This window comes from Mirounga leonina, unplaced genomic scaffold, assembly GCF_011800145.1.
Source record: "Mirounga leonina isolate KUSES-001 unplaced genomic scaffold, KU_Mleo_1.0 Mir_174, whole genome shotgun sequence".
Lineage (NCBI taxonomy): Eukaryota > Metazoa > Chordata > Mammalia > Carnivora > Phocidae > Mirounga > Mirounga leonina.
Window position 1 is genome coordinate 25,557,749 of NW_023270451.1, and position 27,317 is coordinate 25,585,065.

At 38.7% G+C, this 27,317-nt stretch overlaps 1 protein-coding gene across 4 annotated transcripts in view; it reads left to right on the forward strand.

The window, feature by feature from the left end:
• UMAD1 (UBAP1-MVB12-associated (UMA) domain containing 1) overlaps positions 1–27,317 on the forward strand; it is a 215,538-nt gene that overhangs the window by 113,175 nt on the left and 75,046 nt on the right. Inside the window, exon 1 of one of the 4 annotated variants that reach the window (XM_035020633.1) lies at positions 26,271–27,028. The exons of the other annotated variants lie outside the window; for them this stretch is intronic. Within the exon in view, the coding sequence (XP_034876524.1) occupies positions 27,004–27,028 (25 nt within the window). The 5' untranslated portion in view covers positions 26,271–27,003. Of the gene's footprint in view, positions 1–26,270; positions 27,029–27,317 lie in introns of those variants that run through there. 4 annotated transcript variants of the gene reach the window in all.

Consider the following 27,317-nt stretch of genomic DNA (forward strand, 5'->3'; position numbering starts at 1 on the left):
TAAGCAAATTTAATAATATATGTAGCTTAATATTAAAGCCCTAAAAGTTATCTTTTAAAATTGAAAGTTGCTGGGGCACTGGGTGACTCTGTCAATTAAGCATCCAACTCTCAGTTTTGGCTCAGGTCATGGTCTCAGGGTCTTGAGATTGAGCCCCACATCAGGCTCCATGCTTAGCACAGAGTCTGCTAGTCCCTCTCCCTCTGCTCCTCCCCCTGCTCACATACACACTGTCTCTCTCTCTCCAGAAATAAATAAATAAAATCTTAAAAAAAAAAAAATCAAAAGTTGCTTAGGTCATTGAATTGTTATCTGTTCTTGTTTGAGTTCCACCTCTGTCAGGGCTCGAACTAGGCCTGTGCTGACTGAGGATTATGTGGACTTTGGCCTTAAAAAGTTCACATTCTTGTTATGGGCAGTAATTTTGGTTGAGCGCCTGAGAAATCATTCCTATGTTCAATAAATATTTATTGAGCTTCCGACTCTATGCCAGGCACTGTGCCAGGCAATAAGCAAGACGTGTAAGATCACAGGCCACGGGCCACCTGATTTCAGTCAGCTGGGGAGACAGATCATTAAACAGTTAATAAAGTGGGAAGTCAAGAGGTGCTGTGTACTCAGGGGCACTTAAGCTAATAGATGAGCAAGCAGGAACTGTAGGACGATGGAAGATGGGGGTGACATTGGGGCTGCAGAGCCCAGCGCATTTGTAGAACTGAAAGAAGGTTGATGTGAATTTACTTTCAATTCAGTTGGGGAATGGTGAGTTTGGCTGTTTAAGAGAGGAGAGAAGAGAGCTGGTAGTTGGAGAGAGAGCTGGGGTTCTTACAGACTCATTTAATAAGGACACATACCTATCTGAAGTTTTAGAAATCAAACGTCCTACCCAAGATTTTAGAAATAACTATCATCCCCCTATTTAGTATCTTCAGGATATTTTTCTGAATACTAATTGAATGTGTAGCCAGGAAAGTATGGTGTGTGTATATATGTATATGTATAAGTTATATAGTGTGTATAATATACATATGTAATATATAAATGTGGTAGAACCGTTCTCAGTCACAGATTATTTTAATAATGAAATAATAGTTTCGGGCGCCTGGGTGGCTCAGTTGGTTAAGCGACTGCCTTCGGCTCAGGTCATGATCCTGGAGTCCCGGGATCGAGTCCCGCATCGGGCTCTCTGCTCGGCAGGGAGTCTGCTTCTCCCTCTGACCCTCCCCCCTCTCATGTGCTCTCTCTCATTCTCTCTCTCTCTCTCAAATAAATAAATAAAATCTTTAAAAAAAAAAAGAAATAATAATTTCAATCAGAATTACCCTTCTGGTCACTTGTTTGGCATAGACTTTTATGTTACCATCCGAAGATGGCAGTTAGAACCTAAATGGAGCAATTTTCTCATTTTAATAAAACCGTGATTATGCCACAGCCTCAGATGATAATACAGCAACCTTGCCAATAAGCAGCAAAATTTACTTGTCTGTTTTTTTTTTTTCTCCTAGGGTACATATGTAGTTAAACTCAACCAATTTTTAAAAACCTTTTTTACTACAAGTTATTGCTTATCGCAGGCAAACCCAGTGACCTACTATTTGTTACTTCTATCTGCAGGCCAACAATTTATATTAGGAAGTAAAACTTTTACTGTTCAGCATTAAAGTGCATCTGATTAATAAACTGATACCGCCTCAGGTTTCAGACTTTGTCGTGAATAAACTAAGTCCTCATGCGGTTGCGAAGTAGCGCACCAGCTGCAAGTCCAGAAAACACTTGCTGTTACTCACAAAATAAAAGAACCCCCAAAGCCTTATAATTTATAGATTCATAACCATTCCTTGTTGAATTTATTCTTCTAAATGGTGCAGGTGCTACTTCGGTTTAAAACATACAGCCCTCTTTAGGCAATCTAGAAGAACTCCGAGGTGCTTAATTTTTTTTCCCTTCTTACATTGTGAGCTGGTTAGTGTTAAGGATAAACTCAGCACTCATTTAAAGCTCAAAGGTTTGATTGTTTGAAAACTTACCTAATACTCCCTTTTTTATCATTTATATATATGTCATTTCCTGCAGATGTGTAATTGATCATTTCAGATTTGGCCAGTTCATTTTAAACCATATTGTTCATTTATTAAAACATACTGTGATCTTGCCATGTTCTGCACAGGTCTAGATGTTGGTGAATTGATGAATACAACAAAAGTCCCTGCCCTCGTGGAAACTTAGTCTGGTGCAATTTATATTTTGGTGGATTCTATAAGCATTCTTGCCTCTTCTGCATTCACAGAACCTCTGGTCTAATGAAATCTAGGCAATGATTTCAAGTCCTGTCTTTTCAAGTCCTTTCACCTTAAAGTGATGGCATGACTGTGTTGCTTCAGAGATGACTGTTACTATTTATTGTGAATAGTGAACATTCCCAGAAATTAAGCTGCCATCCAAAAGTAGGATTAAACAGTTTGCATTGTTAAGCACGTTTATTTTAGGTTTCAGCTCTAGGGTATTAGTAGCTAGAATTATTTCATCAATAAAGGAGCATTTTCCCAGAGTTTCATAAGAGGATAAACAATTTTCCAGGAGATCGTCAGTGGCTAATATGAATTCTGCAGTAAGGTACTCAGCTCCAGATCATAATAACAATTACTGCCCCCCCTCCGTAATAACAGTTTCACTTAGGTGCCAAGTACTGTTTTAAGAGCTTTACATAAATTTACTAGTTTAATCCTCAAAATAATGCTTTGAGGTAGATACTATTATTATACTTCTGTATTACATATGAAGAAGCTCAGACTAAGTAACTTGCCCAAGGTTACAAAGCTAGCAAGAAGGCCCAGATGAGATCCCCTGTGTCAGCCTCTGTGCTCTGGAGCTTCTCATACTGAAATAGATGCCTTCTCATTACCCTTCTCGCTTTTCTGTGTTTAGTAATTTGCTTTCTCAGATATGTAAATATTGATTTGTGTAGCATACACATTGTACTCGGAAGGTGAACATACTGGCTTTTTTATTAGGGCTTTTTTCCATGTTCAAAACTATCCTATCTGACAAAGGCTTTTTTTTTTTTTTAATTCTAAGTCCCTCAGATAGTAACCTGGAAGTTCATTTGTTTTGGTTCTTTATTGAATTTGCTGGCTCATTTGTTTATTAATATATTTGGGTTTTTTATACCTATTACCCTGGCAGGGTATGATTGATCACATTTAAAATGAAAAGTCAGTCAAATTCATTGCATACGAAATTTTATTTTTCTGTACCTCTGGAGAACAGTGAAAACAGAAAAGCAGTCTTTGTTTCCCTATAAAGAGAAGGAGCATGGTTTTGCCAACCTCGTTCAGAGAGGGATTTCCTCTTTTCTCCCTGCAGTATTTTGGGTTACCTTTCTCCCTTTGGGTTTCCTGCTGGAGCAAGTATTTCTGCTGTTCTGACTCCACACCTGTTCCCTAACTTGTCAGTGCTGTTTGGTTCCTGGACCACCCTCCTCTCCTGCTCCGTGTTCCTTCTGCTCCTCCTCCAAGGTCAGCTGATGGCGGCTTCAGGGAAGAGGCTCTGCTCTCCTCCTAATCTGGAGGACTTGCTGCCTTCGGTTTGTGTGTTTCATTTTCTTTGCTGTTGTGTTAACGAATTATACTCCTTGCGGATAAGAGTTTGTTTTCTTGTTTCTTACACTACTAAATCCTCAGCACCTACCCCAGTGCCAGATGTATATTAGGGGTTTGATATTTGTTGAATGAATGCATATCTATATTATAGCACTTACTTTATTGTATTTAATAGTTTGTGCATGTTCTTCTCCTTCCCCTTTTATTCACCTTTGTAATTTCCCCAGTGTCTAGAACATATTAGGTAGTCGGTAAGTGTTTACTGAATTAATGAATGAGCAGCTAAATAATACTTGTACATCTCTGTGGCACCGGATAGAGAGGACTAAAAGGAGGGGCAATAATGGATAGTACTAAAAGGCCCAGCGCAGTAGAAATTTTAGAACTCTGAAACAAGAAAGGAAGAGCAGAAGCACCAAAACCAGATGTCCCCTTTCATTCATCTGTCCAGAAGTTTAGCTTTTGCATGTCTGTAGTGTGCACATTGGGCATACCAGTCAAAATGAGTCCCAGATACTCCTTTGTCTTTCAGGGTAACATGGCAAGGGAAGTAGTTCTAGAGATAGGGACCTCAGTGAAAACTCCTTAAATCCGCTTCTGTCAATTATGGAGACTTAAGAGGCATTAACTTACACAAAAATCTCAAAAAAAAATGCGTGCCCCCTGTTGTCTGTTTTTTAAGACATAGAGAACTTTATCATATTTTAAGTTTTTTTTCATATTTTAAGTTTTAAATTGAGTCACAGAAATTAGGACCTCAGGAATAATATACAGGTTTATTACAGGGGCACCTGGGTGGCTCAGTCAGTTAAGGTCTGCCTTTGGCTCAGGTTGTGATCCTGGGGTCCTGAGATCAAGTCCTGCATTGGGCTCCCTGCTCAGTGGGGAGTCTGCTTCTCCCTCTCCCTCTGCCTGCTGCTCCCCCTGGCTTGTGCTCTCTCTCTCTCTGCCAAATAAATAAATAAAATCTTTAAAAAAAAAAAAAAGTTTATTACATACTGTGGGAAGCTGGGGGACTTGAGGATTCCCTACAGACTGTATGATGCTTTCACCAATCAAATGCTTGTAGAGTGCTCAGTCTGTGTCCAGCTAATTGGCTTGGTGGCCCGCTGACCTTGGCCAATGAAACTTATTTTGCAGTGTTCCTTTTTGTTTCCTTTAAGAACGGAGGGAGGTGGAGAGGGGTAGAGGGAAGAACATTTATATAGAGGAAGCAGCATGTCCTAAGAGAGAGTTCTGACAGCACGGCATGTTCTGGCAATGGTACAGCATGTTTATGATGGTCAGAACATAGGGTCCAGGAGATGAAGAGGAAAGAAATGGCCACTGGCCTTGGGGAAACAGAGCTAACTGGATGAAGGTGGGCATCGAGAGCTGTTGGGGACTTAAAACCCATCAGCACCATAATCCTACTCTTCCCCAGTCTACTGCCCACCACCTTTGCAACCAGCATTCCTCTTACAGTACAGACTGACTCTGGTACAGATTTATGATTTCTACCTTTAGCTCAGCGCTCAGGATGACTTTCCTCTCCTTTTTAAAATCTTTCTCCAACCAATTTCTATGAGCTGCATTTTTTATTATCCATAGTGAGTATTCTAAACTGGAACAACTTTTCTCAGGAACCTCAGCTCTCATGACCCCCTCATTTTAAAGGAATGACTAATTGCCCTTGTCATTTTTCTGAGGAAATAGATAATATCTGGGATATGCGCATCCAGACTTCTCTTCACCTCCAGCCATCCTTATAGTCTTTCTTTCTGCCTCAGAGGGGAGTGTGTGTTCACCATTTTCAGCTCCGACTCCTCCTCCAGGGCTCTTGAGCTTGCCTCATGCTCTGGGACCTTCCTCTGTTGATCACCTGCTCTTATTTCTTCCTTATTTCAGGCTCTTTCCTTTCAGTTCGTAAACATTCTCAAATCTCTCCTACCCTTGAAACTCCATTCTTTGAATTTTCTTTTCAGATGTCCTGTGTTTCTCCTTATTTAAACAAAGAAGGTGGTCTGAGTATTTAGAAAGATTGCTTGGCTGTGAGATGGAGGAGGAAGTCAAGGAAGGCAGAAATTTGAGGAAAAGTTCAGTTAGGAGGGTGTTGAATTACAATGGTGACCATGGGGAGGAGCAGACAAGTTTGAGAGGTATGGAGGAGGTAGAATTGACCAGACTTTGAATGGATATGAGATTCGAGGGAGAGGGAGAAATCCCTGATGACTCCCATGAATTGAGGGAGTGAGTACAGAAGAAGGAGCAAGTTTAATGGAGAAGATAATATATTCCCTTTTGGAAGTGCTAAGGTGAACTGCTCTTGGGGCATCCATTTGGAGAAATTGAGTAGGCAGTTGGAAATATGAGAAGTATGGTCTATAGCTCAAGAAAAATGTTGTTCTTTAGAAACAACTTTGGTAGTCAAAAGCATATGGGTATATCTTGAGTTACGGTGTTGGATGAGATCCCTTAGAGATGGAGTAAGAAGAAAATAACCTTGGGAATAGAGGCGGTAGAATAAGAGGAACCTATGAAGGAGACTGAGAACAAGAGAATAAATAGCTAGAAGCATATGTGTGTGTGAGGTATGTAATTTTTGTTAGTTTTTTTCTTTTTAGCTCTGTGAAGACAATGATAATTGTTTCCCACTTCTCGCAAAATATGTCAAAATTGTGTAGACTCAATCAATATCTAATACATGCCATTATTGATAGTGCCCATTGAAAATAGCATCAGCACTTGGTGAGAACTTCCTTTGCCTGAAGTCACATATTGCTGGGGTTTCTGGAAGGAACAAATTAGTAAATCTGATTGTTTGGAAAGGTGACATTCAACAGGAGACACTCGGAAAAGTTGGGTGACTAGTGTGCTTAGGGGGTGGCAATCACTGAGGCAGCCACAGGGTGTTATTTTCAATAGCAACTTATTTGTAGATGTAGGTGATATTGAAGGCTGTCTTGTGTTAGAGAGAAATCATTGGTAACTTCGTGCCAACAGTTTTGCCACCCAAGTGGAGGTTCTCAAATCTGAACATTTTCTTGTTTTTATCTCCATGATGTTCGATCACATTTACATTCCATTGCAACACTCTAGTCATGAGTCAGAATGAAAAGCTGTTTGAAACTAGATTATATCCTTATGTTTCTACAAAAAATCTTGGGATTGGGGGTAGAAATTGACAGCAACCCAAGAATCCATCCAAAGCCACTAACAATTTAGATTGGCCTCGTATTAGCCAGGGCCCACTCTGGGTCTCCACGGGAGGTGGGGGAGGTGGTGGGCAGTGCCGCAGGAGCGGTGCCAGAGGGCCCACTGGAGGTGTGCAAAGAAAGTCTTAAAACTTATATTTATAAAATATTTCTTTCTCCCCCTTAAGAAACAATGATCTATTTTTGTGTCTGTTTTCGAATGTTCCTTAGAGCTCAGTACATTGCTCCATGTTTATAAATAAGTAAATTATATATTGATATAAATATAGAGGAGGCATGCTGCAACGTCCTTAAAATTGTGTGTGTTTGATTGGGAATACCCTCTGGAGACCTCAAGTCTAAGTCCTAGGTACCGTTTGAGCGCCATGAGTCAATTGGGAACATTTAGAAGTTTCTTAATGAAATTCTGTCCATAATTTTAGCTTTTATCGAGTTCAGAATGTTTCACTTGCAAATGCAGATGTGTGACTTGACCTTAATTCCACAGTGTGGATTTTAACGGAGAGCATTCCAACGCAAGTTCAAGCGCATTTGTTGCCTTTTCTGGGAGCGCTCCACGGTCTCTCACAAACTACCTAGTGCCTCTGCACACACGGTGTGCTCTTTACAGCCCTCCTTTAGTCACAGACAGTTTAAGCTGTTAAATAGTATCTCGCTTTAAAAGGTAGGCTGATGGCGTTTCTATCTTCTGGTACATCTGGTAAGTTAATATATACAGTCTCTGCGAGTATCCTGCAGGGACCTGTTTTTACATGCATACAGGGACGTTTATGCAGAAATCAAAGGCCATGAATCAGAAGAACACAACTCTTGTTTCCAGTGTACTGGAGGCTTAAAAAAATTGGCTTTGAAAAATTGAAAGTAGTGTGGTTTGTTTTTATTGTGGAACCGATCAGGAAGAACAATTTACAGTCATTGCCATTCTTCACAGCTGAATGGAGTAGAGGTGCCTGCCTCGTGAAATGGAGCAGCTGCACCCCTTTTCTCTGGGCTCACAAAAACATTTGCTTTTTAATCGAGAACTTTGGATGGTGGGGTACAGTTTGTTTTCATGATGGAAGTGGTCAGTGGTGCCTTACCAGACAGCTGTAGTGTAATTAAGAAAAACTGTGTGAAAGTGGATTAAATATAACAGAAAAAGCCTTTTTTTTTTTTTAAAAAAAGGGGGGGTTTCACCTTCAATTTATTCATTTTTCTTTAATGCTTAAGAAGCAGAAATATCACTATAATTCTGGCCTACGAGATTTTACTATTTCAGAGTTTCATTTAGCTCTAGGAAATAGAAGATACACTACTGCAGAAGAATTGTTTGCTTTTGTGACAAATGCCAACTACAAAGTAGGAGTTTTAAAATGAGTTAGTTTGTATGAGATCTGCTTTCTAAATAATGTTTAAAATAAGGAACTGCACACTTATGTTGACTTTAGTGCATTATAAAAGTTAGTGATTTCTTTTGTATAGAAGAGGTTTTTTGAGGCTGCTTTTTAGATTCACTTTGGCTACAAGTTGAACATTAGGAGAATTATCTGTTTTTGATGACGAGAAACTATGAGAGATGAAAATCACGTTTTTCTTGATAAATTTTTAAATGAATTAGTCAAATAACAATGAAGTAATCTAGTGAAGTGTTGATTTGTTGTAGTTAAATGTGGAACATTAGGCTGTCAATTGGCTTTGAAAAGCATACATTTATTTTATGCAGCAGACTTTGAAATAAGAATAGAAATGCCTTAATTTGCATCATAGTCTACAGTAGGAAAATAACTGTTACAAGGTCAGAGGAAGCTGAATTAAAAAAAAAATTACTGTTGTGCTCAGAAATAACCAAGATTCATACTAGACATTTATTGATTATAAGTTTTTATACTGATTGCCTAACACGTTGAAAAACTAAATATTCACCCTAGGCAAAATAAAAGGTTCAGGTTGCTCTAAGAGTTTATCCCATACTAATGATTTTGTAGGGAAGACTCTTGGCTTTATTTCAGTTAGGGGAATCTGAAAAGCTAGAGGAAGGGAGGGAGGGGGCAGGGAGTTACAGCCCCAAAGCCCTAGCTGTTTCCAGTCTCGAAGCCCTTATCTGGGAGCTATAGGAGGAGGACTCTACACTGGGTGTTTTCTAGAAGAATCCCAACCGTCACTTCCCCACTCTCCGGTGGCCTGTTCTCTCCCGATTCCTTGTATCTTTCCTCACCAGAAGCCCAAAGAAGACTCTGACAATCAAGCCTGAGTTTATTCTAAATGGCAAACCACGGCTGCAGCTTGACAGTTGGTTTTTCTGTTTCCAAACTGAGCCCTCACGTGCAACAAACTCTTCTTCAGACCCCTGTATCTGCAGAGCCCCGGCAAAGTTGAGTTCAGGAAGGTGAACGAAGGAGAGGGTGGGGTGGATTGGAAAGGTAGAATAGCAGTTAAGAAACTGTCTGAGGCCGGGCACCTGGGTGGCTCAGTCATTAAGCATCTGCCTTCAGCTCAGGTCATGGTCCCAGACCCTGGGATCGAGCCCCGCATCGTGCTCCCTGCTCAGCGGGAAGCCTGCTTCTCCCTCTCCCACTCCCCCTGCTTGTGTTCCCTCTCTCGCTGTGTCTCTGTCAAATAAATAAAATCTTAAAAAAAACAAAACAAAAACAAAACCTGAGGCCAAGTTTTCAAGTAAGAATGGCAATAAAGAGCATTGAAGATAGCAGTGTGATGCAATGAAGAAATTACTGGAAATTCTAATCACTGGAATTAGAATCAAAAGATTTAGATTCAAGTCCCATCTAGCTGAGCTTGGGGGGAAGTCATTCTCTCAGGTTCTGTTTCTTCATGTATCTGGTGGAACTGTATTACTTGTTCTACACACCAAACAGGTTGTGAGTCTTAGGAAAGAAAGAGGGGGAGAGAGAGACAGTTGTGGGGCAGTAAAGTCCAGTAGTGTAGTTATAGGATCAGTTGACCCTCTGTATCTTTTTGGAGGGCTGGGAGTGGGGAAGAATTCTTCACAGCAAGGAAAGAGAATGCAGCAAATATTAAATCTGACAAACATTGATTCTTTCTGAGTGTTCTTAGAGCTCTTTGGGAATCCCATTATTTATCTCTTTTTGCTCCCCCAGCCACCACTTCCCGCACAACACCAAGTCCAAACCCTTTCACCTTCCTCAACTCCCAGCCCAGCTCCTCCTTTCTTAGTCTTGGTACACAGACTCCTCCCCTTCTTTGCAAGGGCAACCCTTGAGCTTTCCCCCCACCACCATCTGGAAGTATCTCTCTTTATCCATTTCCTTCTCACTTTCTATCTTGCCCTCACAAAAGGTAAATTGTTCTTGCCACCTTCTCATCCTACCTCATCTCAAACTTTGCTTCACTACATATCTTATATCTTCTTCTTGTTCTTTTCATCTCTCCCTACCTGGTTCTTCTCCACGGTCAAGAGACTCTGAATTCAGTGTCATATGTGGTTTGTTTTGTTTTGTTTTGTTTTCATTTTCACTAATGAAAATTTTAAGAGTGATTTGAGTACTTCCTTTCTTCATCATCCATGGTTTCTTTTGATCCATTTCAATCTGCTTTCTGTATGTTTCATATTGAAACTCGTGTCTCAGAAGCCACCAGTGATCTCATAGTCAAATCCAGTGACCATTACTCTGTTTGCTTCCATGGGTCTACATGCAGAGTTCCAGGTGGACTTCTACGGCCTCCCTGCTCCTAATTACAGACTTCTCCCTCTCTGGCTTCTCCGTGTCAGTACATTCCTGTTCTCACTGACTGCCTTCTCTTTTCCTTAGCCTCTAAGGTAGATGTTCCCTAGAATGCTGTGCAAAGCTCACACAATATAGAAACATTCATTCAAATTGGGTAGCAGACCTAAATATAAAATTTAACTCTACAAACTGGTAACAACATAGGGGAAAAATCTTTGTGACCTTGGACAAAGATTTTTTAGAGATGGCACAAAAAGCATGATCCATAAAAGAAAAAAAGTTGATGAATTGGACCTCATCAAAATAAACATTCTGAAAAAAAAAAAAAGATGAAAAATTCAGACTGGGAGAAAATATTTACAAAACACTTATCTGACAAAAGACTTGTATGCAGAATACAAAGAACTTTGAAAACTCATTAAAAAAAAAAAAGGCAAAAGATGTGAATAGATACTTCATCAGAGAGGATATATGGATGTATATAAGCACATGAAAAGATGCCTAGCATCATTAGTTATTAGGGAAATGTAAATTAAAACCACAGTGAGATACCACTACACCCACTGCAATGGCTAACATCACAACCACTGACCATACCAAATGTTGGGAGGATGTGGAGGAATTGGAACTTGCACATGGTATTGCTGGTAGGAATGTGAAATGGTGTAGCCATTTCGGATGTGTGACACGTTTTTAAAAAGTTAAACATAGACCTACCGTATGACTCAGCCATTCCACTCCTAGGTTTTTACTGAAGAGAAATGAAAGAAAATGCTGTAGGACTCCCTTTATATAAAAATCTGGAAAACCTAGTGATGGGAAGCAGAGTAGTTGCTTGGGGATGGGAGTGTGGTGTAGGAGGAATGGATTGCAAAGAAGCACGAGGAAATTTTGGGGAGTGATGGATATATTCATTATGTTGATTGTGATGATGCTTTCACAAATGTATACATATGTCAAAACTGATCAAATTTGACACTTGAAAATGTGCAGTCTGTTATACATTAATTATACCACAATAAAACTATAAAAAATTCATAGAACTCACACACTGAAAAGGATGAATATTACAACATGTAAATTATCCCTCAATAACCCTGACTTAAAAAAAAAGCATATGGGAAAACGAAATATGGGGATTGAGGTTGCAAAAATAATTAAAAGCCAATCTGAAAAAATGACAGGCCGTAGGATTCCATTTATGTAATATTCTCCAATGACAAAGTTATAGAGATGGAGAACAGCTTAGTGGTTGGTTGCCAGAGGTTAGGGATGGTAACCATGGGGGAAAATGAGGTGAAGGCTACATGGGAATTTTCACTACTATTTATGCAACTGTATAATATATAACTAATAAATCTATAATTATCTCAAAATAAAAAACTTCTTTTTTAAAAAAAGCCCATTAGCTATTTTTGTGTTCTCTGATGGGAAACCATCGATTTTTTTATATGTTAAGTCTATCCTAATGTTTACCACACAAATACGAGAAACTAATTTCATTGAGATAATTACAACTTAATGTTGCATTGTTGTAGCTAGAAAACCTATCAAGAGTCATTTTCCAATTTCTGGTTCCCCACCTAAACATCAAATACCTTAATATTTTTCTAAGAGATTCTTACTTAAATTTTTCTGACTAGATAATACATACAAATGGATGAAAATACATAACGGGGGAGGCAATGAAAAGTCTTCTCCCAGATCTGTCCTCCACTACACAGTTCACACTTCCCCAAAAGTAAACTACTAATTTCTTGTGTAATCTTCCAGAATTTCTTCATGTATATATAAGCAAGTGCAAATATATTTTATATTCTCCTCCCTGATTTTATCCAAAAGATAGTTTATTGTATTGAGTATTTTACATACTTCACTTAACAGTGTACCTTCAGTTTCCAAGGTGGTACACAGAGAGCCTCTAAATTCTTTTTCTTTTGACAGTTGCATAATATTCCATTAAGTATTTAAATATATATCTTCCATACATACATTTAGAGAGAGACCAGTTGCATAATATTCATACACACACACACACATACATAATACAAATATTCTAAGTTATTTCCAGACTTCCACTTTTGTAAACAGTACTGCAGGGAATATGCTTTTTTTTTTTTTTTAAAGATTTATTTATTTATTTGACAGAGAGAGACACAGTGAGATAAGGAACACAAGCAGGGGGAGTGGGAGAGGGAGAAGCAGGCTTCCCGCTGAGCAGGGAGCCCGATGTAGGGCTTGATCCCAGGACCCCGGGATCATGACCTGAGCTGAAGGCAGATGCTTAATGACTGAGCCACCCAGGTGCCCCTGCAGGGAATATCCTTATACATATGTCATTTCCTACTTGAATAAATATATGTGAATACATGAAATTGCCCATACTGACTTTTTGAATCTAGAAAAAATTTTACGTGGTTCAACCTAATATTTGCCAAATATGTTTCCAAATGTGTAATTATTGGAGACAAAGTGTTTAGTGTCCTTTGGATTTTCTGCTTCACTACCTGATGTGTATGATAACTTGGATCCCTAAAAAGGGAGTGGAAACCCACTGTGTCATTGTTCTGTTTGGTATAGCTGAGGGCAAGATGCCCATGCACACACAGGGATATTTCTCAAAGTCCTTTGCCAGTGACTTCATTCAGCGACATGTCTCACTCACTCTCACCCTGATCCAGCTCTGTCAGACTTCCTTGCCTGTTTAGGAAAGCCTTTGCTTTATTCTTATTCAGAGACCTAAGACTAGAGCTCTAAGCCCTTTGTCTTTCGCAAGGGAGCATTGCCCAAAATATCTTCTTATCTGCTATCAGTGCGTTATCCTGCATTGGTTCTCCCAGTTAATGCAGCTTTAGTTGTTAAGTGTTAAAATCAGATTCTCGGAAAAAGGCTGACTGTTTGTACACAGGACAAGTAGATGGAGTGTACCCTTCTACATAATGAGCCAACCAATGGGAGTTTTGGCTTCTCCAACCCTGGTTATGTATATGGGTTTGTTGGAGAGAGAGAGAGAGAAAGTAAATATGGTAACATTTAACAATTGGTTAATATAGGTGAAGGGGAACATCTAGGATGTACATTGTACTATTCTTTCACATTTTTTTTTCCCAGTCCGTGAAAGGGAAACTTTACTGAGGCCCCAGGGCCTTGGGGCTTGGGCTGGATGCCACCCTGCGGGCAAAGGATTAAATTTTCTATACATTTAACATGTTTCAAAATAAAAAGTTGAGAGAAAGCATATTCTTCACTGAAATTATTTACCTCGAGTTAGTTGTTGGTCTGCTTCATTACCTATTATGTTCTTGGGTTTTTGTTTTGCTATTTCTAGATCTGAAGACATCTTAGGAACTCTGCTCCCAGATTAAAAAATAAATAAATAAGTGATAATAGCAATTTCTAATTATTGAGGGTTTCATCTGTGCCCCATGTCAGGCATTTTATGTGGATGATCTCATTTAAGCCTCTTATCAACCTATTATTGTCTTTATCATTTTTTCAGATGAGGCCACTCAGACACAGAGAGGTTAAATACTTTGCCTCAAGTCACACAGCTAACATGTGGTAGAAATGCTACTTGCTGCCCGACCTACTGACATTATGCTTGACCTGGTCTTTATTTTGACTTGAAGTATTTTGAAGTGAGAGATAGACTATCATCTGGCTAAACTCTTAAAACAATTTCCTGATCCAGATAATGTGATCATCTAAAGGCTTCATGAAGAATACAAGTAGATATACCTGGAGTGGAAAATTGACAAGTTTCTTGACATGTTAATTTGCAAAGCTCTGTGAAAAAGGAACTGTTTTGTGTGCATATAGTAGTCAAACCCTTTCTACCCCTTTTTTTGAGTTTGCTGCTTTTGTACATACTCACCAGTCTGCTAAGAGGCATTATGGGCTCTTCTTTGGTATATTTCCTGTACCTTTCCCACTCTATTGACTCTTTTCCATCAGAATTTATTTATTTATTTTTATTTTTATTTTTTTTAAAGATTTTATTTATTTGAGAGAGAGAGAGAGAGCATGAGAGGGGGGAAGGGCAGAGAGAGGGAGAAGCAGACTCTCCACTGAGCAGGGAGCCCGATGCGGGGTTCGATCCCAGTACCCCGAGATCATGACCTGAGCTGAAGGCAGACACTTAACTGACTGAGCCACCCAGGCGCCCCTTCCATCAGAATTTAAACAGGTTCCCCCTTTACTCCACACAACCTCTGGCTACCACCATCTCTTCTCCAAACCAAACTTTCCTAACAAACAATACCATTGGGGTCTTTCCCTGTTTTCCACCAGCTCCTCTAATCCCCCCAACCCCTGGCTTATACCCCTAACTGCCGATTTCCTTCTAGCAATTTTTCTGTGCTCTTCTTTAATTCATAAAACTGAGACTATATTTCATGCACAGTTCTGTAGCGTGATTTTCTTCCTACTTTAATATTGTGGACATTTTTTCATGTCATTAATTTTGAATATTTTGATGAATAGCATACATACAGAAGCATACAAATTGTAATTTCAATGATTTTTTGTATGTCATTACCATCTAGATCAAGAAATAGAAATTACAGAATCCTAGAATCTCCCCCCAACCCACCGCCGCTTTCTGTCATTTTACCCGATTCCCCAAAGGTATCCTGACTTCTTAAAGCATAGATTGTTTTATGTGTATGAAATGCATGTACATGCAATCCTACATTGTGTACTTTTTGTGTCTTACTCTTTCACTAAAAGTGATTGTGAGATTCACCCACATTATATGCAGGTGTAGTTGATTATTCTGTGTTATATAATATTCTGTTGTGTGAACACCTAATGTTTTCAAACATAATGTTAATAGGTATGTATTATTCCATTGTACAGATATACCGTAATTAATTTATTCTCCTATTCTTGCCAGGTTTTTACTATGATAAATAACCCTATAATGAACATCTTTGTATAAATACTTAAACTAATGTCTGACCACCCCTTAGGATATATTCTAGAAGTGCATTTACTGACTAAGAGAATATAAACTCTTCAGAAGTTCTTAACAGAATTTGCCAGATTGCTTTCTGGAAAAATTACACCAGTTTACTTTTCTGTCAACACATTACCTGACACGTAGGTATTCCGTAAAATGTCATTGATGTGAACTGAATGTACTAAAAGGTCTTTAATATCCTAGAATCCATTTCTGAATTTTATGTGTCACTGATCTTTCCAGTTCGTTACTGTCTCATTTTAATTTAGATTTTTGAAAATGTAGTAGTATATAGGGCACAAGTTTTCTCCCTAATTCTTTTTTAAAAATTACCTGATTGTTCTTGTGTTTTAATTTTTTACTAGTATAGCTTTAAAATACATTGCCAACTTCAGGGGAAAAAAATGAGGATGTCATTCGAATTACCTTACTGGTTTTCTCTAAATTTACATGGCAAGGATGGACATATGTATATAATCCTACTCAAGGATGATTCTCCATTTATTCAAGTATTTTCATTAAATGCTCCTCGGTAAAGTTTTATAGGTTTATTCACCTAGGACCTGGTTTCAAAAAAATTTTATTTCCACATATTTTATGTTTTGTGGCTATTGGGAATTGGATAATTCAGTATATTTTATAACTATTTGAAAGCTATGGAGTTTTTTATATTTATTTTGTATTTATCCTCCTGACTGAGCTCTTATTAATGCTAACAGTTTTTTGTTTGGGTTTGGTACCATTTATGCTTTGGGGTTTGTGACCATTTAGTTTCTAAATTCAGAGAGGGAGAAATTGATATCAGGATAAAGAGAAAAAAAGTAACCTCAAAAACTGTTAAAAATAAATTGTAGAATTCTGATCATTTGAAAAACCTCATTTTTTTCATGCATTGAGGTACTCTCTCTGCCAAATCCAAACCATTCTCTCTAGTCTTATATTTTGAATAAGAAGTCACACAGTTAAACATAAAATTAATGAAATTTTTAAATGTGAACATATCTATCATTACATTAGGTAAATTACTCCTATAATGAAAACCACATCATTTACTGTTTGTGTTACTCTAAATTTACTTTTTTCCATTCTCTTATTTAAAAAAAACTTATTTATTAGAGAGAGAGTACGAGTGGGGGGAGGGGCATAAGCAGAAGGAGAGACTCTCAAGCAGATTCCCTGCTGAGCACAGAGCCCAACACGGGGCTGCATCTCACCACCCTGAGATCATGACCTGAGCTGAAATCAAGAGTCAGATGCTTAACCAACTGAGCCACTAGGCACCCTCTCACATTTTTTAAACTTCCCTTTTCTTATCTGTTCTCTATTTTGCTTCTCTGTTTCTTTTTAGGAATATAGTAGTTTGGGAAGAAATTTTTTTAATACTATCAGAAAAAAAACTTCAGAGTAAGTAAGGGAAAAAATGAAAATCTTTCAGTTTCTCTAATTTTTCTCCCGTATTATCCTATACTTTTCTGTTCTTCTGGATATTTCTCATGATTCTGTCTCCTTATATTTGCCTGTATGCTTTACACATATGTACATGTGAGATAAACATATTTGTGTCATTTGCCTTTTGTATCACTTTCTCAGAGGTAAGAAAATATGTCTAGGTCATGTATATACATGTTATTGCATATATAATAAAAATAATTTTTTCCTAGTTTAAACATTTCTAATTTTTTTAACTTGTAAGTTTGTTGTCTTATTACTTTTTTCCTCATTTTAAATTGTAGGGTTTTTTGGTATTTTGGTTTTTGGGTTTTTTTTTGTTTTTTTTTTTCGCTTAATCTTAAAAATAGTTTTAAGAACGCAGAAACTTGGGGCGCCTGGGTGGCTCAGATGGTTGGGCATCTGCCTTCGGCTCAGGTCATGATTCTAGGGTCCTGGGATCGAGCCCCACATCGAGCCCCACATCGGGCTCCCTGCTCCACGGGAGGCCTGCTTCTCCCTCTCCCTCTGCCTCCCTGCCTACTGATTCTCTCTCTCTGTATCTCTGTGCCTCAAATGAATAAATAAAATCTTTAGAAAAAAAGAACACAGAAACTTGAACCACAAATGTAATCAGAAAATAATACTTTAATCCTAGTTAATCCACATTATTGACCTTCTCTGCCTACATCAGCAACAATAGCAGAATGTCTGGTACATAATCTCTTGTGTGGACACCCATATGCCTGGCCAAGTCTGATCTAGAAATGAGATCCTCATTTGAGATGGTAGTTTTGCTGATTTTTAGGAAAATACCATCTAGGATCTCATTTAATCCTCATAAGAGACAGGATGGCTGTACTGTCTTATCTCATTTGTAAAGTGAAACTAGGTCAGATCAACTACAGATAGTTGTAACATGCTCTAAGTGGTCGGTAAGCCACAGCTGGGGTTACTAAAATACATATTTCCTTTGTCAAAATAAAAAGAATTCACAATCTCTATAATGGCGGTAGAATTGGAGTATGAGAACTTGAGAATCCTGTCTTTTGTAGAATAGAAATTGTATTTTTAAAAAGGCAGATGCTGTAGGGTGTGTTTCTGTGGGTGTTTGTTAAGCTTGGCGGTTGGGAGGAGAGTATGGGCAACAAGGACGCCGTGTTCCCCATCTCATTTATAAAATGGGCTCACAGGCAGGGATGGAGGGCAGCAGTCAAGATTAGCTCAAAGGCCACCTCTGTGGCTTAGCTACCAGGAGGTTTAGTTTAAGAAATGAACTGTTGGAAACTGTAGAGGTAAAGTGATGTACTTTCATTAGAGAGATGTAAAACTGGTTCCAGGTCCTCAAGAGAAAATGGAAATGAAACGTAAGAGCCAGAAATAATTACACCAACCACGTAGTTAAAAACCAACAACAAAACTGCTTCAACAGGCACCTTGTTCCATGTGGCATTTGGTTTGTTTTGCACAATGTCATAAAAGTACACGGTCAAATGTACTTCCGGTTAAGCGAAGTGAAACCAGAAGTAGATGCTGTGCTCTGTCTACTCTAATCCAATACATTCACATAAAGAAGAGATTTAAGACGATAAATGGATCCAGTTTGCCTATGATGGTATGCCATTCTGAAGGTGGATATTGTTCATGGAGAGAATTCAGAGTAAACGGTTTCCTCTTATAATTATGTTAGGAAGAACATGGGTCTTAAACCCAGACAGAGGTTAGTTTGAATACTGGTTCTACCACTTAGGCATTTCATAATGCTGGGAACTTTACCTCTCTTTTTCATAATTTTCTTCACCTGCTAAATAAGCAAAAAGTATTCCTTCTTCAGAAAGTTGTTGTAAAGACATTATCCTCTTTCACGATGTTGTCACAATTTCCATGGAAGGTAGAAAAAAAAATGCTTAAAATCTTTTAAAGAGTGCCATATAAGAAAATAAACAAGACCAGCCTGGTTACACATTATCATACCATCTGATTCTATTTTTCAGTTAGTTTCTGCCTCTCCTCCTTAGAAAGAGGTTGCTCAATGGTCTGAACTATGTTAGAGTTTTTCTTGTGTATGAAATATCCCTGGGTGACTGTGTATACCACTTGTCTGTGTAGTCATTTATGAGTGAAAATGGAAAAAGGTAAAAAGGTAAAGGATTACTTCTGTTTCGGCTGGTGAGTTAATGGAGCCACTGAGATCCCTATCTCTACCTCGACCTATATCTCTGTCTCTTGCCTATCTTTATATCCTATCTGTGTATTCTAACCATCCTAATTATTCTCCTCATTTATTTTCTGTTTCTTTTGAAATAATTTTGAACTTACAGAAAAGTTGCAAAACAGAGTTTTTTGTCTTATCATTTGAGAGTAAATTAGCAATATGATGTGTCGTCACTTCCAAATACTTTAGCATGTAGTTGCTAAAAGCAGGGATATCTCCTACATCAGTCATCAAAATCAAGAAATTAACCATCGGAGCCAAAGACCCCTCCTTATATTTTGTTCAAATGATGTATTTCATAGCGAAAGGATCCTGTTCAGAATCGCATCTTGTCCTGTCTGTTTAGTCTCCTTCAGTTTGGAATAGTACCTTAGTCTTTCCTTGACTTTTCAATATCTAGATACTTTTGAAGGTTACAGACCAGTTATTTTTGTCAAATATCCCTCACTTTGGGTTTGTCTGATATACGTTCCTGAAATTAGATTTAGGTGATGTATGTTTGTTAGGAATATCACAGAAGCTACACGTTCTTCTCATTGCATCCTTATACGAGAGTGCACAGTTCCTATTTGTCACATTACTGGAGATTGTTAACCGTGATCACTTACTTAAAATCATGTCTACCAGATTTCTCTACTGTAAAATTACTCATTCTCTCTTTATGATCACTATGTGGGGGATGGTGGTTTCAGACTATGTGATACCCTGTTTCGTATCCATCTCCAACCCACTAGTTTTAGCATCTATCTATGCTTCTTGGTTGAATTAATTATTACTCTGATAGTTGCCAAATGGTGATTTTCTAATTCTCTCATTCCTTCTGCATTCCTCAGTTGGCATTCCACTGCAAGGAAAAGCTTCCTTCTTTTTTTTTTTATTTATTTATTCATTCTTTTATTTATATCAGCATGGGTGCATGGATTTTAAAAATTATTTAATCATTTATGGATAGTTTTGATGGATTATAATCTGTTATCATTATTTATTTTGATGTTTAAAATGCCCCAGACTTTGCCAGAGGGAGCCCTTTCAATTTTATTTATGTTTTTTCAAAGATTTTATTTACTTATTTGACAGAGAGATTGAGAGCGAGAGAGAGAGCGCACAAGCAAGGGGAATGGCAGGCAGAGAGAGAAGCAGGCTCCCCGCGGAGCAAGGACCCCGATGCGGGGCTCGGTCCCAGGACCCTGGGATCATGACCTGAGCCAAAGGTAGATGCTTAACTGACTAAGCCACCCAGGTGCCCCCAGGGAGCCCCTTCAAACCGTCCTCCTCACTCTTGGAGCATTCTCTGGCATAATGAGATGAGCCAGGCCCATTTTCACCCTGCTTGTATTCCAGTAGCTTGAATTAGGCCATTACTGCCATCGCCTCCCCCACATTCTTCTCTCCTCAGCTGGCTTCTGAAATCCTGCCACTGCCTACTTGTTGGGACTCAACTCTTCAGGAGGGGAGAGGAGGAGGAAGAAAGACATGGATGGATGGACAGATGGATAGGTAGATGGATAGGTAGGCAGGCTGACTGACTTAAAAAAAAAAAAAAGTTCTACCCATAAATACTAGGAAATAACAGCACTAGCTCATCAATCTGATAGGGAAACAGATATTTGGATAGTCAGAAATGATGGATATGCCCCAAATTATTTATTTTAACTTTGGAATGTGTTGTAGCACAACCCTTTGGGCTGCTATAACAAAATACCAGAGACTGGGTAGTTTATAAACAACAGAAATTTGTCACAATACTGTAGGCTAGAGAGTTCAAGATCGAGGCACCAGCATGGTCGCTTTCTGGTGAGGGCCCTCTTCCTGGTTCAGAGCAGGTGTCTGGCCCCCATGTGCTCACATGGTGAAAGGGGCTAGGGAGGGGTCTCTTGTATAAGGCACTAATCCCATTCCTGAAGGCTCTACCATCGTGACCTAAGCACCTCCCGAAGTCCCCACCTCCTAATACCATCATCTTTGAGGGTTAGGATTTCAACATATGAATTTTGAGGGAACACATTCAGACCATAGAATATTTCTGTTGTCTACTCATGTTTGAATATGCGTCCATTTACTGTTTTGAGAACTCAGGGCCTAAACCAACCCGTTCTCCAGCTCTTTATCCTACTACTTCTGTATACGGCCTCCCTGTCTGAGAAACTTCTTACCAAGTCCACTGTTTGCTATTATCTTGGAATCAGGCTTAACAAGAAACCATATTCTTTATGCTTTTCTTTCTGATGTCTTTTGCCCTGTCATGCATAAGTAGATGCGTGGTCTACAGACCAATTGGCACTGTACAGAGAAGTAAGCATACAGTATTTTCCTCCTCAGGAAGCCTTGGTGGGAGAGCTACTTTTCCCTCTTCCTCTTCGATTGGAATTGCCACGTGCTCCGGTTTCCAGGACCCTTCTCCGGCAAGGGTTGATGTGCCTCCTAGTATTGTGAAGAGAGAGAATCTGATAGCCACAGGAGGGAGGTTTGCTTTATTAAAGTCTGGAGGTGGGTAAGGTAGGTGAGTGGGAGAAGAGAAGGAATTTGATTGAGACAGGTTGATTGGAATGAAGCAACTACTCCGGGACTTTGAATAACAGAGCTTGTTGGGTTAATATGTTTGTCTTTCCGTCCTAGTCCTTTAAGCCTTAAAAAAAAAAAAAAAAGAAGTGGTTTGAGATTGGACCTTTTTTTTTTAATGTATTGCAATTAGGCACATGTCCAGATGAATCCTAATTTCACTAAACCCACCCTTAGAAGACTATTGATTTTATTTGAAATCACTGAGTCATGAAGATATAAATATATAGTGAGGACTTAATAAACGAACTCTGATTTCAAGAATATCAAATGTATGAATACTGTGGCATTAGGTAGTAATAAATTAGAAATATAAGTTTAAAGCACATAAACCACATGCAATTTTCGTAACTTTAAAATGGCTTATGGTTTTACTGTTTAACCGGTCTTGAAATGAGTGATTTCTTCTTTACAAACTGAAAGAACTATAAGATTTTTTTTGAACATTACAACTATTTTGAGACTTTTTTTTTTTATCACAAATACGTTGTTATGTATTCTAATGGGATACTATGTTTTTGGGTTTTTTAACTTATTTGGAGGGAACTTTTTTTGAAGAAGGTATTTTAAAAATAAATACACATCAGTGGCAAAAACTTAAAAATACAGCATTAAATACAGTAAGATAAATAAAAATATTTTATCAGAATTCCTTTGGAATCCCAGCTACCACTTCTATTTCATGCCATTATCTCAGATTCACTGTAACTGCATAGAACCGAGTAAAATCTCTTCTCTGGTTTCAAAGCCGCTATTGACTCTTTGTCCTTTTTGTTCTACCCTCAACAAACTGCTGGGAAGTGTTTCCAACTATTTCACAGCTGGTCTACCTCGTCCTTCCTTATTGCTGAAATTCTGTCCAAACTTTACATTAGGGCTGTGCGTACTGATCTCTGCTTAAGCCTTTTGTTCAGCCTCTACCTTTCGCCCAGTTCTCAGTGCTGTGAATAAACTTATTTCCTTTTACCAATCATGGTGCATCCTCTTCAGCTTCTTTTATTTATCCCATAGTTTCATCAGAAATGTATTTGGCTCAGACTATCTGCCACCCTCCTTTTGACAAGGCCATGTTGTCAGTAATGCGTCAGTCAGAAAATCACCATTACCTAAGGGCCTACCATGCACATACTTGGTACCAGCCACCATACTAAATGCTGCAAACATGTGGCAAATAAAATAAACATATCACTGCCTTGGTGGAACTGACAGTCTAGTGGGAACAACAGCTAATTAAACAAGTGAGTGCCTACAATTAAATGACTGCAACTACGTGAAGCGCTTTGGAGAAGAAGAACACATGGGAGCAGGGAAAGGGGCATGGGTTTGGGAGGTTGAAGCTGAGATGTGAAGATTGAATACATATTAGCTGGTTGAGGTCTGGGTTGAGGAACATTTCAGGCAAAGAATGGTTTTTGCTCTTCTCATCATCACTTTTCACCCTGTAATGAAGCAGATTCTCATACTGTTTAGCTGAGCCACCTGCTCACCATCATGGATGCTTCTTCCTTCTTAATGGGCTTTTGCCTTTTCACCATTCTGGTTTTGTGCTGTCAACCTATTTTGGAACTCCTGAGGTCAGTGTACCCCAGTTATTAGATTAGGATCTACCAGTAGCAGGCTCTTAAAGTCTGATTTGTCCTCTGCCTCCTACCCTGATACTCTCTTTTTTTTTTTCCCTTCCATTAACTCCATTACTCCTGTAGGTGGGATTTCTTTGGGGAATTACAAGTCAGCAGTGGGCACCTTAGAAGTGATTTGTTGATATTGAATACCTTCCTCTAAACACCTGGATTTCATTGTCTGCAACCTCCCCTCCTCATCCTAGTGAATCGGAGTTTAAGGTGATTGCAAAATGTCTCTTCCCTAAAGGAAGTTGAGGTATTTTGCTTTACATCATTAAAGGAAATGCATATTAACTGTGAAGTTGCATACTCTATCATTGTGTTTCATCTGTTTATCCAGTACTTTAGATTTTAGATTTCTTGATTCAAGTTATTCAAAAATTTCAATTTTTTATAACCAGCAGTTGAGATTTATTAGTATATTGATACTTCCTATCACTAACACCATATTGTTACCTGGTAATGTAAGTACAAATAAGCTTGCAGATACACATCAACAGAAATGACATTATTGTACTCATACAGAGTGGCCAAAGTGTGCTCCCCTGACATTGGTTCTTATTTATTTATTTATTTATTTTAGTGCAATGCATTGTAATGGGCGGCTGGTCAGACTATTTCTTACAGCCAGGCTCTTTATTGAACCATAACCAATTTTGGGGCAGAGAGACAGAAAACACACAATTTCCTTCACTTGATTTTTCCTTTTTTCTTTAAATATATGTATGTATTAGAAGAACAAGAATATGAAATAAAGACTAATGTATACGAAAACACTTATAATGAAACTAAAATAAATTGTAAAATACAGTATCAGCCAGTAGCTTCCACCATTTTATTGTTCTAAATAGAGGATAACCCATCTTATTTTTTTTTTTTGCTTTAAATCATTGCAAATTTTATTTTAAAGTGTTATTTGAAGAACATATTTTTCACTAGTTAGAAAATTACAAAATACTTGCAAGTTGTTTAAATTCGCTCATCTTGAAATACTGAGCTTATCACTACATAAAAGCTCTTACAAAAGGAAAGGCTATATATAACCCATCTTATTTTAAAAATGGTTTATATCTGGGGAGCCTGGGTGGCTTAGTCAGTTGAGCGTCCGACTCTTGATTTCAGCTCAGGTCATGATCTCAGGGTTGTGCGATCGAGCCCCACATCGGTCTCCTTACTCAGCAGGGAGTCTGCTTGAGATTCTCGCTCTTTCTCTCTCTGCCCCTTCCCCCGGCTCATGCTCTTTCTCTCACTGTCTAAAATAAATAAATCTTTAAAAAATGTTTTCTATTTAATTGTGGTAAAAGATGCATAAGCTCTGCCTTGCAAAACTCAAACTCTAGTACCTGTTGAACATCTTTCCATTCCCCACTGCCTCCTGCCCTGGCAGCCACCATTCTACTTTCTGTCTCTATGAATTTGGCTATTCTAGGCACCTCATATAAATGGACTCAAAAAGTATTCGTCTTTTTAGGACTGACTTACTTCACTTAGCATAATGTCTTCAAGGTTCATTCATATTGTAGCATGCATCAGAATTTCCTTCCTTTTAAGGCTCAGTAATGTTCCATTGTTGGCATGTGTCACATTTTGTTGGTCCGTTCATCTGTTGATGGACACTTGGATTGCTTCCACCTTTTGGCTCTTGTGTGTGAATGCTGTCATTCTAAACATGGACGTACAGATATTTCTTCAAGATCCTGTTTTCAGTTCTTTGGAGAACTTATCTTCTTGAGCCCCAACCTTCGCACAGAGATACAGACTCTAGCTATTTAAACAATGTGGGAGGGAAGGAGTGAAGGAGGGAGGGGGGGCAGTCATTCCAAAAATTAGGCAGATGGCAATCTGTCTGCCATGTGATGTTATCTAAGTCTGCTTTGGTGTTTCTCAAAGTGTTGTTCGGGAACCAGCTGCAGGAGAATCTCGTGGAATGCCTGCTAAAAGTTTTGATTCTGAGGTGCTTCACCAGAGTTCACAAGTCTGAATGTCTTGTGAGACTCAGGAATTTGCACTCCTGGTAATTCTTACACCCACTGAAATGTGAGATGTACTGCCCCAGTGGCAGGGAGAGGTCTCAGAGTTTTCCTCTGTTTCTGCATATGAAGGCTCTGCTCCCTGCCACTTTCAGCCCCTGCCTTACTTTGGGGCACGTTCATCCCAGGCTATCCCATGACACACTTTCTTTCCCACTCTGTCTGTATATTGTAGCCCGACTAAAAGTTTTATAAATGTAACAAAGGATGGCCAGACCTGAGTTTGCAACCCTAAACTTTGATCTGGGCCCTTTTTTATTCAAGCCCTTTCTTCTTCCTCAGGATGCTAAGTGGTGATTCACTGTTGCCTTCTGCCTGCTTCAGTCAGGGGCCAGTGAACAGGTTAGGACTTCCTTCCTCCCTGGGCCTTGTGGTGTCTAGGTTTACCTGAATTCTTAAAGGAACCACTTCTCTTTTTCTTAAGTGAACATTTTAAATATGACCCAGTGTATTGCAACCCTTGGGACAGTAATTTTACACATTTATGTCATATGACCAAACGACAAGTGTGACCTCTTCAATAAAACCAACCAGGTTCTTCCGCATTTTGAAATCAAACTCTTTGTCTTCATCCAGTTATCACATCATGCCCCCTCATCATATCTGCTGTGAGTGGCTTTGCTTCTCATTGTGATCTGTGATTTGCAGGTGATTCACTGTTTTAAATATCAACTTTTCTTCAAATAATGAAGAGAAATATTCTCTTCAAACTTTTGGGTGACGCAAGAGCATGTTTAATGTTTGACTTTCAGTTAAAAGTAATGATACTAATGACATTTTTTTTTTTAAATGAAAGGAGCTGTGGAGGGAGTAGGGGCAAAGCCATGGTTAGGAATTTTGGTTTTGTAATAGCTAGCCACCTTTTTCACAGAATTTCTATTCCTTAACTGATTGGGTACTCCCATAATTTTTAGTTTTTGGCTCATTTCTACAGCCAGTTTTTGTGACTTGCATTTGCTCCGTTGAAATCCCTTCTAGGAAAATGTAAATGATGTGAGGGCGGGGATAGGATTGCACTAGTTCACACGGTGCCCAGCATGATATATGGTACATGGCAGGTGTTTAACAAATATTTCTTGAATGAATGAAACTTAACTTGAAGCTGATTATAATATATTTCATATACTGCTCCCGTTTCTGCTAGAGATTTTCTTTGTGGTTTTCTACCACACTAACCCCCCCCCTTTTTTTTTAATCAGTCTAAGAACTCAAATTTCAAGAGATTGAGAAGATTACCTACCTAATATCTCTGATTGGACCAACTGATGCTGTGTTTGAAAAACACATTTGATCTCATGGGATCACTTATTTTTCTATGTTGAGAATTGACTGAGCAGAACTCCTTACACCAACCAGTAATTTCACAAGTTTATTCTTTTGGTTGGAAAGGAGACAACACTCCTGACAGTGAGTGACGTGATGTCCATACATCTCCAACCTAAGTTGCATTATTAGTGATAGATCAGTGCCATCATTTTACCCACAACAGGCAGCACATTTGAGTCTGTGTCTCAGGATACCAGATAACCTAGGAGAGTGAGCCTACTCTTTTCTCTTTACAAAGTTTGGCTTCAAGCCATACACACTGAAAATCCTTTTTGTGTCAGTGCTGTTTGTTTTCACAGAGCCTGTAGAACCTGTTGTCCGTGGAGGGCTCAGAGCGGCCCTTTATGGAGCTTTCTTTCAGCAGCATTCTGGGATCCAGAGTCAGGAATGGTCAGCCGAACTTACTCTCACAGTATGTAAGTTTACTCTGATTTTGGAAAGATAGTAACAGAAATCCTTTGCAGAAGATTTGTACGGCATGATGCAATATTGTACAAAATTAATTTGGGGGGGGGGTCTTTTGTGTTTCTAGTCTTCCAGTCCAAAAGTAAGAATGCCTGGGTTTAAAGTGTTAAAGCTCATAGTGTTAAGGCTGAATGGATGTTTTTGGTTGCTTTAAGATCTTCCAGAAAAATTACTACCCATAGCTACAAAGCAACAAGACTCAGACCTAAAGACATCCTTGGAATCCTAGGACAAGT